The sequence below is a fragment of the Temnothorax longispinosus genome, chromosome 8, assembly GCF_030848805.1.
Source record: "Temnothorax longispinosus isolate EJ_2023e chromosome 8, Tlon_JGU_v1, whole genome shotgun sequence".
NCBI classification, from domain to species: Eukaryota; Metazoa; Arthropoda; class Insecta; order Hymenoptera; family Formicidae; genus Temnothorax; species Temnothorax longispinosus.
This window is the reverse complement of record NC_092365.1, coordinates 4,580,006-4,597,248: the sequence shown is the minus strand read 5'-3', so window position 1 is coordinate 4,597,248 and position 17,243 is coordinate 4,580,006. Positions and strand designations below refer to the sequence as shown.

General features: G+C 36.0%; 1 protein-coding gene, 1 long non-coding RNA gene and 1 pseudogene across 3 annotated transcripts in view; 2 read left to right on the top strand and 1 right to left on the bottom strand.

Moving 5' to 3' along the window:
• Positions 1-17,243, top strand: part of LOC139818169 (uncharacterized) — a 31,245-nt gene that overhangs the window by 737 nt on the left and 13,265 nt on the right. For both annotated transcript variants that reach the window (XR_011733406.1, XR_011733405.1), the window contains exon 2: positions 2,794-2,971. This is a non-coding gene — a long non-coding RNA (uncharacterized lncRNA). The remainder of the gene's footprint in view (positions 1-2,793; positions 2,972-17,243) is intronic.
• Roc1a (Regulator of cullins 1a) lies at positions 307-2,039 on the top strand. Its single transcript, XM_071785089.1, has 5 exons — positions 307-466; positions 643-670; positions 787-908; positions 1,395-1,480; positions 1,714-2,039. Exons 1-5 carry the CDS (start codon positions 374-376, stop codon positions 1,724-1,726), a joined length of 342 nt encoding a protein of 113 aa, XP_071641190.1. The 5' UTR covers positions 307-373; the 3' UTR covers positions 1,727-2,039.
• LOC139817729 (uncharacterized) lies at positions 14,033-15,427 on the bottom strand (annotated as a pseudogene).

Sequence of the window (17,243 nt, the reverse complement as noted above, 5' to 3'; positions counted from 1 at the left end):
TACCGGCAGGAATGCCTGGACATAATACATATATATATATACATATATGTCACATACATATCAAAATGTCCAGGCGCATCCCTGCCGGTCAGTATACATATACATATATGCATACAATTTTGTGGAGTACCGGAGCGTTTGCGAATAAATTGACGCGCGGTCGCGTTTTTCTTTTTTTTTTCTCAAACTACTCGTCGGGCAAATATAAATTATTTCGCTTCGACGCGCGTGGACGGAGTCACGTATACCACGCGGTTGAGTTGACCTTCAGAAGGTGTTTGATCAATTGCGAACGCGAACTGCGTGTCCGGCAACTCCGGCAGCAGCAGCGCCACTTGGGGCACTCGGTCCGGCGACGCTTCAAAATTAAAGAATGGCGACGACCATGGAGATCGACGATGACGAGTGCGATCTGCCGACCTCCAGCACCGGGAAAGGCGAGAAGAAACGTTTCGAGGTGAAGAAGGTAAGGGTCGATACGTGCGTGCGAATCACGCGTGATCGAGTGCGCTCGTAGTCGCCGCGCGGCGTGCAAGCGTGAATTCTAACCTTGTTTACGCTTTGTCACTCCGCTCGGCTCCACGGTGTGCTCGTGTGATTTGTTATTTTCTCTATTGCTAAACGTGATCGTGTCCGTTTCAGTGGAACGCGGTGGCACTATGGGCCTGGGGTGAGTAAAAAGCTACGATCGAGCATCGTGACTGTACGGTCTCTGAAGCACAATGTAGTGTAGTAGTAAGTACAGCGAAACGCTCTCTAACGCAATTTCTCGCACTTGTCTTTTAGATATTGTTGTGGACAATTGCGCTATTTGCCGTAATCACATCATGGACCTCTGTATCGAGTGCCAGGCGAACCAGGCGTCCGCCACAAGCGAGGAGTGCACAGTAGCTTGGGGCGTATGCAACGTAGGTTTCATAGTACTTTGACACTGTCAAGTTTTTCTTTATTTGGATCTTATTGTAATCGTCGTTAAATGATCAGGGTCTCAATTCTTGAATTTATTTGCAAGATAAATGTGTGTACAAATTCCATTCTTATGAAAATGTACAAGTCGATTGGCTAAAAGCTATGCCGATAGCCAATCAACTTGCAACTTTTCTGTAAAAGCAGAATTTGTTTATATATACGTTTCTTTTGTGAATAAATTTAAGAATCGAGCTTTATCTCCAGGATTGGATCTTGGATTGTCTGATATTCGCGTGAATTTATGTACAATTCTTTGCTCTAACAAACCACACACCTTTCTTTGCATATAAATTTACGCGAATAATATTAGACAACCAAAATTCAGTTCTGACTGTTTAACAGCGTTTTCCTTAATTTAATTTAATTGTATATCATATACGGTTGTATTCCACTTCTTATTACCGTAACCATGTCTTTCTGTTCAGCACGCCTTCCATTTTCATTGTATCTCACGTTGGCTGAAAACAAGACAGGTGTGTCCACTTGATAATCGTGAATGGGAGTTTCAGAAGTAAGTAATTTCCATTTGTTAATATATAAGTTTCGTTACATATGTGGTACTTTTGTCCTGTTTTTTAATTCTTTAAGTACAAAATTAAGAATGTTGAGATATTTAAATAGAATGTGTAAGTAGATATCTTAATAAAGTTTAAATTGAGTTTTTTAGTTGTTTTTAAGATAATTAAATAATTATGTGTATACATATATGAATAAGTATGACAATTTTGTTATTTCTATTTACAGATATGGTCATTAATCGGACGTGTTCAACTGTACAAATCGGATTTTCTTCTGTTTAGCTGTTTATACTGAAAACATTCAAACTGGGAGATTATTTTTCCGTACAGAAAATATAACCCTTACATAGAAAAGTGACAACTGTATAAGCGAAGATAAAGAAAGTGGCAAGAGATGCATAGTCAAATATAATCAAGTTTTTTAATGTTATCAGCAAACCAAATTTCAGTTAGTAGCAGATGTAAAATTAATTCAGATCACAATTTTCGTCAAATTTTATTATACAATTTATAGATTGTAAGTCTTATATAATAAATGAAAATTATGGCACACTTCTGATGATTTATCCACATCATCCCTGAACCGTTTTTTAAATGGCGATCTCGTTGAATCTTGCACTATTGCAGAACATTAAGTAATTTTTTTGATGTGGCTAATTTTTAATATTTTTAATTGAAGATATATGTTTTTAAACATATAGCGCATTACATTAGTATCCGTTATTTGTACTTATAGTTACTTATATTCTTTTTTATGTGATTTTTTAACCGTAACTTTGATTAATCCGATTATACAATCTTTCAGAGATTTCGTCTAGCAAAAGTTTCGCCCCGCTCTATCGCAAAGACGACGCGAAGTGAATACGAAGGGAGTGTGGGATGAAAGCGATACTCTTTTTACCTTTGAATCGCATCCTGCTTCCACCGCACGCTCCTCTTCATCCAATTTTAATTCTAATGTGAATCGCCTTGAAAAGAATTCTTGTTCAGTCTCTTACGCGAATTCACGAATATTTTACACATTAGATTAATCTTTACTTTTAATTATATACGACCTTGTTTAAACGAGTTATCATACGAGGCTTGCAATGCGGTCCGCCTTAAGATGTATTAATAGCAATGACATTTATTTAACAGTTCGACGTAGTAGATCTTCATTATGCTCAAGGCGATTCCGCAAATCCGCGCCTATGGTGGGTATACGTAGCTCCTTAACGAGATATAACGGGCACCCATCGTCGTTCGTGACGTCACGTCGTAAGGCCGATCGATCGTACCGAGATCATCTCTCGAATCCCTTTTCCAGTTCTAGGGCATTCAGGAGGAGACTGGCACGGGGCAGGCAATACTTATCAGGCGGGCGGAACCGGGGGTTACCCCGACGAGCTGGCTTCTAATCTCGGCATACAGCGAAAATTACATCTCGCAGGATGGCCGGAGAAGGGAGAGCCAGAGTCGACATCCGCCTAGAGAGACGAGCAACGGTAAGCTTCTTCCACCTCGATTCTCTGCCGCTCTGGCTCTAGATCCCCCTTATTCGGGGATTCGTGCGCGATAAAAACAAAAAATATAAAGGGAGGGAAAAAGAGAGTAGCGGTCCGTACCTGTTCTAAGAGAGCTTATGAATATAGTCAGGCGAGGAGAAGGACTCGAGGATGAGATCGCCCTCGCGGTCCGCACCCCCTCGAAGAAGGCGCGCACCTAACGGGAAGAACCCGTGGGTGGTCCGGTCGATCAGTTGATCGGATCATTGTACGGATTTTATATTACTTTATGTCGGAGTTCGAATTAATTTGCGTTTGTAAGAGAAATAAGATACGTCTGTCTGCGAACGGACGCGTTTCGAGAGATGCAGCAGTATTTCCGTGAGCGAAATCCATGTCGCGAAATTACCCATTGGAATTGATTTAACCGCTTGAATTCCTCGGATGATTAGAAAGATACTACAGAAAGATGTAGGCAAAGGAAAAAATTAATTAGATAAATATATGAGAAATGTGGAACATTGCCAACACATTTAGTTGCTATCCGAGACAAAGGGTTTCAATCCATAAACACAATCTCGTCGTTGCATTTTCTAAGATACGTGTGTCAACTATAAATAAAATAATTGTCAACCTTATACATCTTCACTAACTATACGCAATGTAGGAAAAAAATAATATTCGATCTGGAATATCTAAATAATTGCAACTGTACGAATTAAGTATAAGTCTTAGTTTAATAAAAGTCGCTTTTCATAATACGGCGGCATTAAAACTCATTTCTTCATTCAGGATATTTATTAATTATTACTCTTTAATTTTATTACTATTAATTTTTAATGCGCAAACGCAACTAACACACCTCTCTTGCGACAAGTAAACCGGAGTAGTTTCTGATTTTATAACTTCTTGTTGCTACGTTCGAAATTTGCAAATGTAAAATATCTAAGCGCGTCCAGGTCGGCATGCTGAGAGTAACATCGCGACGAGAGCGCCGATTTTTCGGCGTCGTGGATCTCGCTTGTCATAGCTCGTAGCGGCAGGTGCATACATTCGCTCGTAATATTTACCTGAGCGCGCGAGAGATGAGATATAAATACGATTTTCATCCTCGACGACGACGGCGACGACGAGAAAGAGCGACTGCGACGAGGAAGGCGGGAGAAAGGGAAGAAAGGAGGAAAGGTTGATAGGGAGAGAGTAGGTCGCTGGCGCGGGGCGACGTGGGGTAGCGAGGGCCTCATTTCCGGCGGAAACAGAGGTTCTCTCACCCCCCCTGATAAAAGCCACCCCGCTCTTCTCACCCTCCTTGCTTCAACAGCGGCGGCGGCGGTAAAGGCCAATCGAATTAAATACATTCCCGCGGTGGATCCAATCCGACGACGGTGCCTCCGCGGTTTTTGTCTCGCGGTTCGTCCGCCTCGACGCTGGCCGTTCTTGCTTCCCCTTAAATCTTAGTGTAAATCTAGAGGTAAATTTACTCTGGAAAGCCGGTTAAGGCTGTTAAGCTGTCGTCACTGCGCTACACCTGAAGCTCGAGTCGCCGAAATCCTTTTGAGTTTCGTCGTTGCTGCCGTAACTAACGCTCTTTGATACTCTTTTGATTTCACGTATAATATTCACGATTGAGACAGGAGGTACCGTATCATCAGAATTTTTTATCTCAACTTTAAAAACGTATATCTATATCCGCTCATCATGTATACTTACTGTTATATGTAATTACATATGTGAAGATTGTAAAAGATTCTGAAATGCCCTTAGTCGTTATCCTAAACTTTTTCAAGTAGTAAGCAGGATTTTAGAAATTTGTCTGATAACGTTACTCATCTTTTTATCGTAATGATGAATAAGATATTGATAATATCTATATTGATAAGTGTATTGGGTAAAGATTTACAGAATTATTTGTAATGTTTACATGGTTTTGTTTAACAAACGAAACTGACAGTTTTTCAGTAATCTTTATTATATCCCGTCGTATTCTGGTAGTCGCGATTATAGCGGAAGCCAGGAATTTTTCACCTTTCTGCGTTGTATTATTTAAAAAAAGCGGCGTCCTTGGTGGCTGCGCGAAGCCATCCATTATCCGCAGTCCCGATAAATCCCGCCGAGGTGTTCGGGCCCCTTGTGTTTGGCGGATATATCAAGGCTTCCTTCGCCTCGTCGCGTCGCCCCGCGCCAGGTCGCGATCGCCGTCGTCCTTTTCTACTTGTTCCTCCTCGCGTCGCAGACTTTCGAATCAGCCAAGATTGTCGATGCAACTCCGGGATGAGTGCGCCGATAAATCGAGAGATTTCTCCCTCGGCCACATGTTACTCTCGAACGTTGACGATTTTGTTTGGAAGATCATGCGAGTGATTAGATGAAATAATTAGACAACGAAAAATCGAAAGAGAGATATGTAAAATACCAAATAACCCTCGAATAACACGGCGTTTGAATTGCACGGAGTCTCGAATAGCACGCTAAAAAATTGGGACGATCCTATTTTTTTAAGTATTTTTTTTAAATAATCCCTTGGAATCAAATGCCTAATTTTGTACAGATTTGGAGCCTTGAATTGCACAATTTTCAATAGCACGGAACGTGATCGCCAAAATTGTATAAATCCAAAGTCTCGAATAACACGGAGCCAATTAATCGTGTTATTCGAGGGTTATCTGTAAGCATAGATAGATAGACACGGTTTATTATATTCTATGTAGGTATCTCTACAAATAATTAGCTCGTTAAATTAAAATAATTATAAATAACCGAATAATAATAAGTAGTACTTCGACGTTGATTCGCGGTTGTTACCATCTTTTTCTTTGTTTTGGTAAAATAGAATATGAAAAAATAGTTAAATTCGCAGTTCCTTGTTCTCGTAACAAACTAACTACTTTCAAATCTCTGATTAGAGAGAAGCGACTTAAACATCGACCACTATTAAACAAAGAAATAGTAGACGATTGTGATTTGATTATAACGATTTAAATCGTAAAATTAATAATTTTCGTAATGCTGGTATTTCTCCGAGAAGAAGACTCGGAGGACGGCTCGTCGCGGATTAATTTTCGCGAATATAGCGATGAGACTGATTTGATTTAAATCTGTCCGCGAGCGTGTAGCTAAATTGGTTCCTGCGGGAGACGGCGTCGTTGCTTTATTCTTACGACTCCTGCCGGAACCGAGATACCCGCGTTTTTCTCCGGCATCGAGAGATCTTCACACCGATGCTGCGCCGGTGATGGTGGCGACTGCCGAGAACGCGAGTAGTTGTAACAGCGGTAAATCCTCGTTAGATGCTCGAGAAAAACAAAGGGCGCCGACCGACTCGGTGATATTCTTTCCCTCTCTTCAGGTTTCTTACCGCGCGAAAGGGTTGTCTGACCTCCTTGCCTCCTCGTCTCCTCGACGCGAATTTCCGGTTGCCGCCGCTAGCTTCCTTCCCTTTAATATATTTCAAAATATTATGTTATATGTTGCCACGTCGTTAACAGAGAAAAATCAAAATTGCAAAATTTACTTTGCTCCTGCCATATTAACTACGTTGTATCGATCCGTCATTTGTTATTAATTTTCTGCTCATTTTATTGTAGTTAATTTTGTGATTTTATTATTTGTTGGTACTACATATAACATTAATAAATTGATTATTATTATTGGTAAATTTTATTTGTTAAAGTAAGTAAAGTTAGCAGTTTTGAGCAGTTTTATCTCTTAATAAAAATTTAAATAGTTAATTACTCCAACTAAAAAGAATTATTAAATCTATTTATTTAAAAAATTAAATTTTTCTTAGAAATCTTGACTGGAAAACTATGGAAATTAATTTATTATTATTATTTCCTTTAATTTTTATATCCCGAGAAGAATGAAATTGTGTGATTCTCATAAATCGAGCAAACGAGATTAAGTTGCCGCATCTTTTTACGACGATTTTATATAATCTCATCTTCTTCACTTATTAAAATTACAATTATCGATTTATTAAAATCACACAATTTTATTCCTTCCGGATTTCTTTTCGGAATATAAAAATTAAGTAAAAAAGTAGTAATAAATTTGCATAAGTACTATATCATTTATTTATGAGGAGTGTCAAGTATTTTTACTAGATACTCTTCATTACAGAAATTACATAAGTATACTTACGTAACGCTTGAACGTGATCATTTCTGGCATCTGGTTTCCGTTTTGTTTGTATTTGTAATATCTATATCAACCATAATTCCATCCTTTTATTTAAATTTTTATATCACGATATTGCCTTTAAAGATTGAATATTTTAACCGACGATCTTTCGAAATTGCGTTTCGAAAAGTGACATTAAATTTGTTTTAGATAGAAGTACTTTTACGATCGAAACGAGGATAAATTCAAGTCACTTGAACGTTAGATGTGCCATAAGAGGCATAAGAGCCCGTTCAAATCAGTTATGTGAAATACGAAGGAACGAAATATTCGTGCGTAGGTATTATGTTTATTTTGCAGGGTGTCAAATCTTTTGTAACGCTAGCGGCTAGCACATTGCGTGCTTAGTGTTTTTTTTTTTGCGACATAGCTATACAGTATACAGCGTGTCGTGTACATACATAAAGTCACTGTACTATCATAATTTACGTAGCGACACTCGAGCGGGCAGGTAGTGTTACTTCTCGCATTATTCTTCGAGATACGATCGCAATGAGTGTTGGAAGACTAAATGGCGATGGTTCCTTGTCATTATTACGATTAGCGACTGCCGATTTACGCGATTAAGGGTCACTTCGACCAAGCTCCGATTAACTTAATCGTTGATTAGTCCATTGGAAATGACCAATCGCATTTACTCATGAAGCAGATTGACAAATGACTAATCAACGATTAAGTTAATCGGAGCTTGGTCGAAGTGGAGCCCTAACACAACTCGTGAACGTATCGAGACGATTGTTGTTCGTCGAAATAACAATCTCGCACAAACTATTCACTCGAATCAAATAGCCGACGGGAGTTGTATACGTTATGATTTCGGTGCGATAGTTACTCGATTCATTGAGATCAGATGCTCAAACATGTCTCGGCACTATGAATATTTCGCCGATTTGATTATAATTTGAATATTATTTTTGATCGAGAGCGCGGATTTGTACATGAATTGTTATTAGTTCGAATGTCGTGTTCAAATAAATAAATAAAACAAAACAAAAAATGATACATTGTATCGTATTTATTAATAATACGTGTATTTCGTACGGGATTTGTACATACGTCCGAAATGTGTTCATTACGATTGAATATAATATTAAATTTTAACCGTATATTTTCGAAGCGGTCTATTCTAATTAGTCAGTAACGCGACCTTATTAACCGCATCGCAGGGTATTAAAGTGAAAAGCTGCCGTCGCTATTGCGCAATTAATCATGTTTTCGCGAGTGAGTGTTGGTTAGTGCCATCGAGAAACAACGAGAAACGAGGACATGAGAGAAGGAGAAAATCTATAGGCTACGATGCAGAGCAGTTATAAGGTTAATAACTTATCATCGATTTATTTTTTAAATCACATTTTTTAAATTGTTGGCGCATCGTTTCAGTAAGTTAAATTATGTTTTTTATTTTAATGTGATAAGATGAGTCTCAGCAAGAGAAAATATATAAGGAATACCAATAGCAATTCGAAGGATTAAAAATCTTTTTTTAACAATTATTTGTATATCAAACAAAGATTTGAATTTGTAATGGTATAACAGTCGTAGTGGCAAATATCCTGTATTATTTATTTTCATAAACTGCTTGATATCTGAATTCATTACTTACTTTTATGGTAGGTACATTAAAAAATTTTAGTTATTATATGTATTATGTAAGAATATTATAGATAAAAAATATATATATATCATAGATCTATTGTGCCTTGAAATGGATGGGCTGGGACATTATTCAAAATGTTTAACTCTGGAATATGTATAATCATCCGTCGATTTATTGTGCGTACAAGAACGCATACATATGAAAGCTCATAAAATAGAGCTTATTATCAATGCATCATTGACCGATTTCATCATTTATTGGCATATTTTGGTGTATTATTATGCAACAGAATATTAATTACGAAGTGTACAAATTATATTTGAAATTTGTAGAAAATTTAAACCTACGAGTAAAAATTGGAAAAAATAGAAAGTATTTTACATCTACGTTTGACAAAACTGGATTATTTACGTAAAATGGAAATTATCTGTTAGAGATATTGTTACCCTTTACATATTTTGATAAGAAACATTTTATAATTACAAAAAAAACGCGTGAATAATTAATTGTTAATTATTTTTATTCTAATGTTTCTTAGTCCGTCTACATAGATTGGTAACTTTATATCATATGATACGAAATGTGGATCTAATAAACATTTTATCAAAAGAGAAAAGTTATATATTTTTCATATAAATTATATTAGATTGATCAGTTATGTGCAAATAATTAAAAATACTTGATATTAAAATAATTTTCCTTTAACAATAAGGACAGGGTAGCAATGTGGTCTTGTGGTAAAGCGCCAGACTCATAACCCCGAGGTACCGGGTTTGAGTCCTGATCACAGGAATTTTTATATTGCAGACTGCACTCCACCGCACGAGTGGGGCTCGTGCGGAGAAACTGAGCCATCTTTCGGAGGCAGTTGGTTCACAGTCCACACGGGTAGCACCTGGAAAGTGCTACGTGTGACTGTCCCTCTATTCTATTTGAACTAGTATGCTGTGGGCAGCACATTTAAATTAATGCCTTGAGGTGTAAGCTTACATTATACATGTAAGGTTACATCTCGGGGTATTAAATTCAAATGTGCTGCCCACAGCATGCTAATTTAAATAAAAGGACAGTCACACGTAGCACTTCCCAGGTGCTACCGTGTGGACTGTGGTCATATGATCGACCATGGAAGTATTATTACTTCCAAGTCACGCAACATGAATTTTTTAATTCTATTATAATGGCATTTATTAGGTTTATACGGTTTAGAGTGCGCAAATTTAACTCTCGCATCAGTAGAGTGAGTTAAATTATTTTTTTATTTTAATCAATCCACTCATAAAAAAACTGTGTAAGAGATTTTATTGTTGACGCTTTTCCGCGATGCTCATTTAGTTCTCTCATTGCGCTGACTTCGTGAGCATCTGCCATCGCATATTTTGACAGTATTATTTTACGTGTATCAAGAAGTTAATAGTGTAATAGTAATAGTATAATGTTTAAGCTAAATAGTGCGCGCGAAGCGCGCGTCTGTGGTGTCTAGTGATATAAAATTAGTCTGCAAAAGAAAACATATCAGTAGATGTGAGAGTTAAATTTGCGCACTCTAAACCATAGAAACACAGACGTAGTTGTAATAGAGTTGAAAAATTCGTCATAAGATATATAATTGATTTTCACGCTAAATTGGCAATATTATTGCATATCCCCGTAGGGTTCACAATCTACTACCAATACTATCCTTCCCCTCTCACTTTAACCCTTTGGACCAACGGCTTAACGTCTCTTTCCGAAAGACGGAGCCCAGTTTGCTCCGCACAAGGGCCTGAATCTTGCACGGAGGGGCGCAGCTTTCGGAAAAACAATTTATGGCTCTAGTGGACTCGAACCTGGTTCCTCAGATTACGAGTCTGGCGCTCTACCACTAGACCACACTGCCGCCCTAAAAACGTAGATATATTTACGTTTAATATATTTTATAGATAATATTTATTACACTTCAAACTCTTTAATGTCTATTTTTTAAATATAATTTCGTAAGATTGTCGGTCCCTCAATATTCAAATATTTAATATTCAATATAGTAACAATGCTCTAAATTTTGTGCCAAAATTTATGTGAAAAAGGATGAAATATAATTGATATATTAATGCAAATGAAGCGAGAGCCAGAAATAATCAGTTTCGAGAGCGTTATGTACTATATTTATATAATTGTACTAAAATATTTGTTATTATTCGAATATGGATGACATAAGTACAAGTTTTTAACACACGCAATTATTTATAAAAAATTAATTATATGTATTTGCTACTGATAGTAATTCATTCACGGATGAAATCACTGTGAAACTTTTTACATATAAAAATTTGCCAGACTGAATTAGTTGAAAATCGATAGATCAATACGCGCGTACGCGTAATTACAGACTGAGCGCACGAAGTCAACTGGCGATGCTATTTCTACGAATCTGAATTGTTTTTAATTCGGAAACTATTTGTGCTCTCTCGATATTTATGTATTAGAATTTTTTGGCTAATCAATCTTCAGCGCACGTTATTAAAGTATCGTACGATAGTCGCCGGACACTCGGTACACGGTATTCTTGGCGCGGGCGAGTCTCCGGGAGAGCACTCAATAGGCTAAGTAAATCAGAGGCCTTTGGCCAAGAGCGAGGCCACCCTTTAACCCCCATACCAGCCCCACCGTCATCCCTTGCGTGATGATAGAAGTGGGGATGGCAGGGACAACAAAGGGTCGGCTAAGAGCTCTTCAGCGACCACTCGCGCACCTTCCCCAACCTAGGAAGCATCACGTACTCTTCGGCTCAACTAGTCTTGCTTGCTTGCTTGCTTGCTTGCTTGCTTGCTGCTTGCTTGCCCCATGACGTGATTGCCACCGAAATGTGTTTACCGTAAACCGTATCAAACTGTCGAGAGCCGGCCCGCTTCGGCGTTGTAGTTGTCTGTCTTTTTCGAGTACGTCGATAAAAGTACGTATCTCCATCAATTTTGCGAGCCGCCGTTTATGGCCATCGCGCGGTCTTCCATTTTTCCATTCTCGCAAAGTTCGATCCCGAAATGGACACAGTAGAAGCCTTATTCAATGAGATTTCTATTCTCTATTGCCGGATTATGATTCAGTCATGGTGAAAATAAGTGGTGGAGTGTACTCAGCTGTAATATTACTGAAATATTTCTTCTTAATGTGTGCTGATAAAATCTTACTTTGATTAGATGTCTTTTATAAAGCTTTTACACTTTCTTCTAGATCAATTAGTACTAAGCTTTTAAAAATTTGTTACAAGAGAATATATACATATATATGTATGTATATATGTGTAAATATGTAATATACATATATTATAAATTAATTCGAAACATATACGCATATTTGAATTAGATTTATGTTAGAGTTATAACCGTCCATCTAAGCAAATTATTATAATTACCTGCTCGCAATATTAGATTTTGATACAAATTTGATTATAATTAATTACATATAATATATGTTGAGATACTATGAGATAAATTAAATTCAGGCATATATTTTGAATCTAGCATTTATATATATAGTATATATTACGTCTATTTTGTATATATTTCTTTCTCTAACAAATTTCTAAGTTTTAGAGTAATAAGCCTTAAAAGAAAGTGCGTTAATTGATAATGGACAATTTAGCAGATTTTATCTATAATTTTAATTAGTTTATATTTCGACGCTACGAAGGCGCATACAAAGCGGCAAACAATTTTCTTGAATCAATCTAGCATTATATCGACGATTTAAAGTTCGCATCACTTACACGCCGGAATAACTTCAATGATAAGGGCAGAAGGCAAACATGTCGACTTAACGGCCCGTTGACAAACACGGCGACCGATCTCGATAAATATCGGCGCTACATTCCGATAAATATTATGTTCGACTTCGATAAATACCGGGCATGGTTAATCAACGCTTACCGGAATTAAAAGCTTATTGATTATCGAAATGTAATTCCCTTGATGATGCTCGTCCGCTCGTTATTCTCCACCTCTACGTAACGACCAGCCGTCCTTGACTTGCATAGGATAGCATGGCGAACGCTTGCAAGCTCGACGCTCAAAGTGGCCGTCATCATGCGATCGAACTCAAATTAACCGGATAATAATGGTAATAATTAGACGCGTGCGTCGTCCACATCTGTACTCGATCGTCGCGACGTAAGATCGCTTTGTTACAGCCGCTGTGTTTCAGTTTCTGTCGATAATTAGAGTGATCTTGTTACAATATATTGCCCAGTGTTTATAGGAACGAATTAAAATTCATCAACAGATTATATGATTAACATTTAAAATTCGTTCATGTACATATTTTAAATTAATTTTTTCCTAGGAAATTTGCGATAAGTAATTGCGATGCATCATAATAGATGTATTTCACATCGAGAAGAGTTTCGCGAATTAAGTTTCGGTCGTGTAAATAAGAAAACATCGTTTTATGTGATAAAATAATAGTAAAATTTTACTATACAAATTATCCCATAATTAGTATGACTAATGTCGGTTTCTTATGTAGTATATTTTTATTTCGAATATATAATCGTATATTGATTCCCCGACATATACACATGTAGGTTCTTTTTATTTTCTTCTTAATCGTGAAAAATTTCGCTCGCAAGTGTTTGTAAAGATTTGTTGATCCAAATACAGTAGAAAAAGTTTTACGATTTGCCGACTGGATCTTGTCGGTTCTTGCTGTTCAGGAACATGAAGTACGTGAATCTGGGCCGTGACCAGAAGTTATACTAGAGCACACGGTACAATCATCCTGAACAGGCCGGAAGCTATTCCGCCCCAATTTGCAATCCAGCGAGCCAGTGTCAAATACCACCGCACCTAGTCTCAGACAAAAGCCCGTTGCTATATCTGCGATGTATACCGAGTCTCATTATTGTTTCGAAATATACGCTGTATAATTAAGTGCGCGATGATCGACTGCCGATTCCACGAAACGGAATTTTTATTTGACGTGGACAATTTTGTGATCAGAGTGACGATTCCTGGCAGAAACAAAGATCAATAAGAATGAATTATATATATACAAGTATATGGATAACTATAATTAAAAAAAAAGCGAGGATATATGCAAAAATTTTATAGTGAACTGTCAAGTCTACATAGATGTTAGTTAACGCTACTATTTCTTCACTTTCTATTAGTAACAATGCGAATATAATAAAATATTTTACATTATATGATTTAAAATCTATAAAACATTTAATTATTTTTTATCACACTTAAGTTTCTTTACCTTTAAATTTTTCCCATCAAGATACTATTGAAAGGTTACAGATTACAAGATTACGATTGCGATGTTAGTAATGTTGAAACAGTTAACGTAATATTAAGCCACTCGTATAAACCTAAAACATATACGATGGAAGTGTTAATTGCAGAGATTAGGAAAATATCACTAATGTGTCAATTTTTACAATTATCAGCACATGAAGCATATGTTTACGTGAACGATAATAAGATAAAGAAGGAGAATAAAAATGATATAATGCAAAGGAAGAGTACGGATTTAAAATACGTAATATGTGATGTCCCAAGTTCACATAATAAATAATCTTCTTTTCTTGTCAAAAACAAACAAGTACTTACGTTTTCCAATAACTGTCAGCCGTCGAGCGAAAGGATCATCGAAACTCTGGTTTTCTAGTATGAAACTAAAATTAGTTACTTTCATGAAATCAGATTCGACTCTGCACAACTTCGAAGTGCGCACGTTATACATATATCACTAGGCAAGCACCTCCCAAGTCTCTCATGAATATCTGAGTTGCGATTTGATTAATATAATAATATATTTGTATATCCATTAAAAAAATAGAATACAACGTATCATATAAGTAATATCCGTACGGGGACATAAAGTACACATGTATAATATGATTATTAAAAATTTTTTGAATTTTCTCTCTTTCTAACTAAACAATTTTTCTCAAATTTAAAAGAATGCACTAACAATTGCATTATTCTTCACATTTCTGCAATCTGGAGTATATAAACGGAAATTGAAGCTAACACTCAAAGCTGTAAGTTTCATTTCGATTCAAATCAAGAGCGATTTCAATTGGGACGGTTGCACGTTTAATTAATTTATATTCAGTTAATAAATCGAAGATTAGTAGCTGCGGTAAACATGTTTGGTCTTTTCCTATTCTACTACCATCCATAATCAACTGATTGCATTTAATGTAAAGATAGTAAAAAATGCTAATATTTTACTATTTTATTATTATCTACTACATTTATTGTGAACGCAATATATAAACGCAATATGTCTTCTAGATGAATGTCGTGAATATATTACAAATTTGTTGCAATAGCGATGTTACATTAGCAACATCAAAATCGTATAACAAGACTTAGAGCATGAAAGCATGATGATATTTGGTATAACAATAGTAAAGCTTTTGTGTAAAAAGGTATTCGTATTTCTATAAAGAATTACTATAAAATCTTTGAATAATACCTATCAGGTGCCTTATTTGCGTCATATAAATAGGTTGCGCTAGCATTATATGTGCCGGAATTTATCGCTTCTTGCTTCTGCTGCGGACTTTCCCAAAGAAGATCAAAATATTTCCCACTGGTATACTCAAGAAGCAGCTTGCCGATACTCATAGTTCCCATTGATAGAATTGATATGACAAGCAGAAAATATTTTATTTTTGCGTAGCGTGTCGTCAGTTATATGTACAGTAATATATAATATATAATGTAATAACTAAACTGTGCTAAACAGAAACACGTATCTCGCGAGAGCGAATGTATAAATGAGATAACGTTGGCTTGTGTTTATGGTATATATATTCACAATATAATGCATATTGAAATTCAAGACAATACCTTCATTTAGGTTGCCAGCGATAAACGATCTCAGCCTAATTAGGAGTTAAACTCAGAATTGTCACATTTTCTGCATTTAAGAGATACATACATTATATCTAACGCATTTACATATGTAAGTGTCGCTTCACGCAATTTCTCGTAATTGATAATATATCTAGAGTAATTAAGTTATAGTATAAATGTCGGTATAATTAGTCGGCATAATTATTATAAGCAATATATGTAGTTATACACAGAATTATAAGCAATATATGTATTTATATATATAATTTACATTCATAAAGCGAATGTGACAATATAAGATTATCACTGTTAGAGGGAGAAAAACAATTTTTATTTTTATTTATACAATTGTAAATCTATGGAAGGTACGGAAAAACCTTTCAGACAAAAGTTGTAGGATATCAAGGGGGACAAATAATAATAAAACCAATTTTTGAAAAAATTTTTTAAATAAAATTTTGTCATTATTAATTCCCCTTAATATCCTACAACTTTTGTCTGAAAGGTTTTCTGTATCTTCCATATTTTTCCAGATATTGGCCTGGGACATTTAAAATGACACACCTTATATATAATTTTACGATCAAGTAGTTGAAATTATATTCTGCGAAACATTCGAATGCGGAGCATAACGATATACTTCTCAAAGCGACTTTTTCGATTATTTTTTAATCAATTACATATATACGTATTTACATTCTACATAATAGAACGGAATGAGGTCGTACGCATAAATGACAGAGTCACATGTGAATAATAGAAGAATATGATATTCAGAGCCTTTCACAATTCACAAGCAGCTTGCACATCTTTAAAAATAGATGTGTTACGACAAACACGTAGCAATTATACTGTTATAACTTGAATTTAATAAAAATTCTTATCTTTCATGAATTCTGAGATTATGTTCTCAGTCTAAGGAAATAGAATCCAATTAATAATTAATATATTTATATTTCGCGAATCGTTTTAATTTCCGTTACATTCACACTACTATGACTTAATAATAATTGTCATTGTTTTTATTTGTCAAATTCCAGTGGTGTGATAATCGTGAATGCAAAGAGATTTATTAAGTATTATTATGAGGAATCATATACGTGTCATATGTTACTATAATTTATAATTTACTTTTCTACAATTATAAAAAAAATTACTTGTTTTATTACATAATTTGAATCTCGAAGAACTGATTAGTATAATCGTATTATGTCATATCGCCAAATATAAAATAGAAAATGTTCTTTTCGTTGTGACTTAGAATATATCACTTTGCGGGGTGCTCAGTTGGCATTTTTACTCTCTAATTCGCAGGTACAATTGATCGATATGAGTTGTTTATTCCTTCATTACGATTATAGGGAAGGTATGCAGAGACAATGAGACGTGCTGCAAACAGGAGGTGCACGCATGATCCCATCAATGTCGTCAGTGATCTGATTCGAAGCAACTGGTACTCTTGTGGTTAAGACTGGTCATGACTGGCGCAGCTAGGTATTCCGACTACGACAAGCAGTCTCGCGCAAAGCACGTCCAATCCATGATTGACCAAGTGCTGCAATGTTTCCGCTTGCAGTCACGTATATCCGATTGTAGTTCCACGACGGATCGCTTTGATCTTCCTTCAATCAAATTTTCCTTTCGCTGCTAT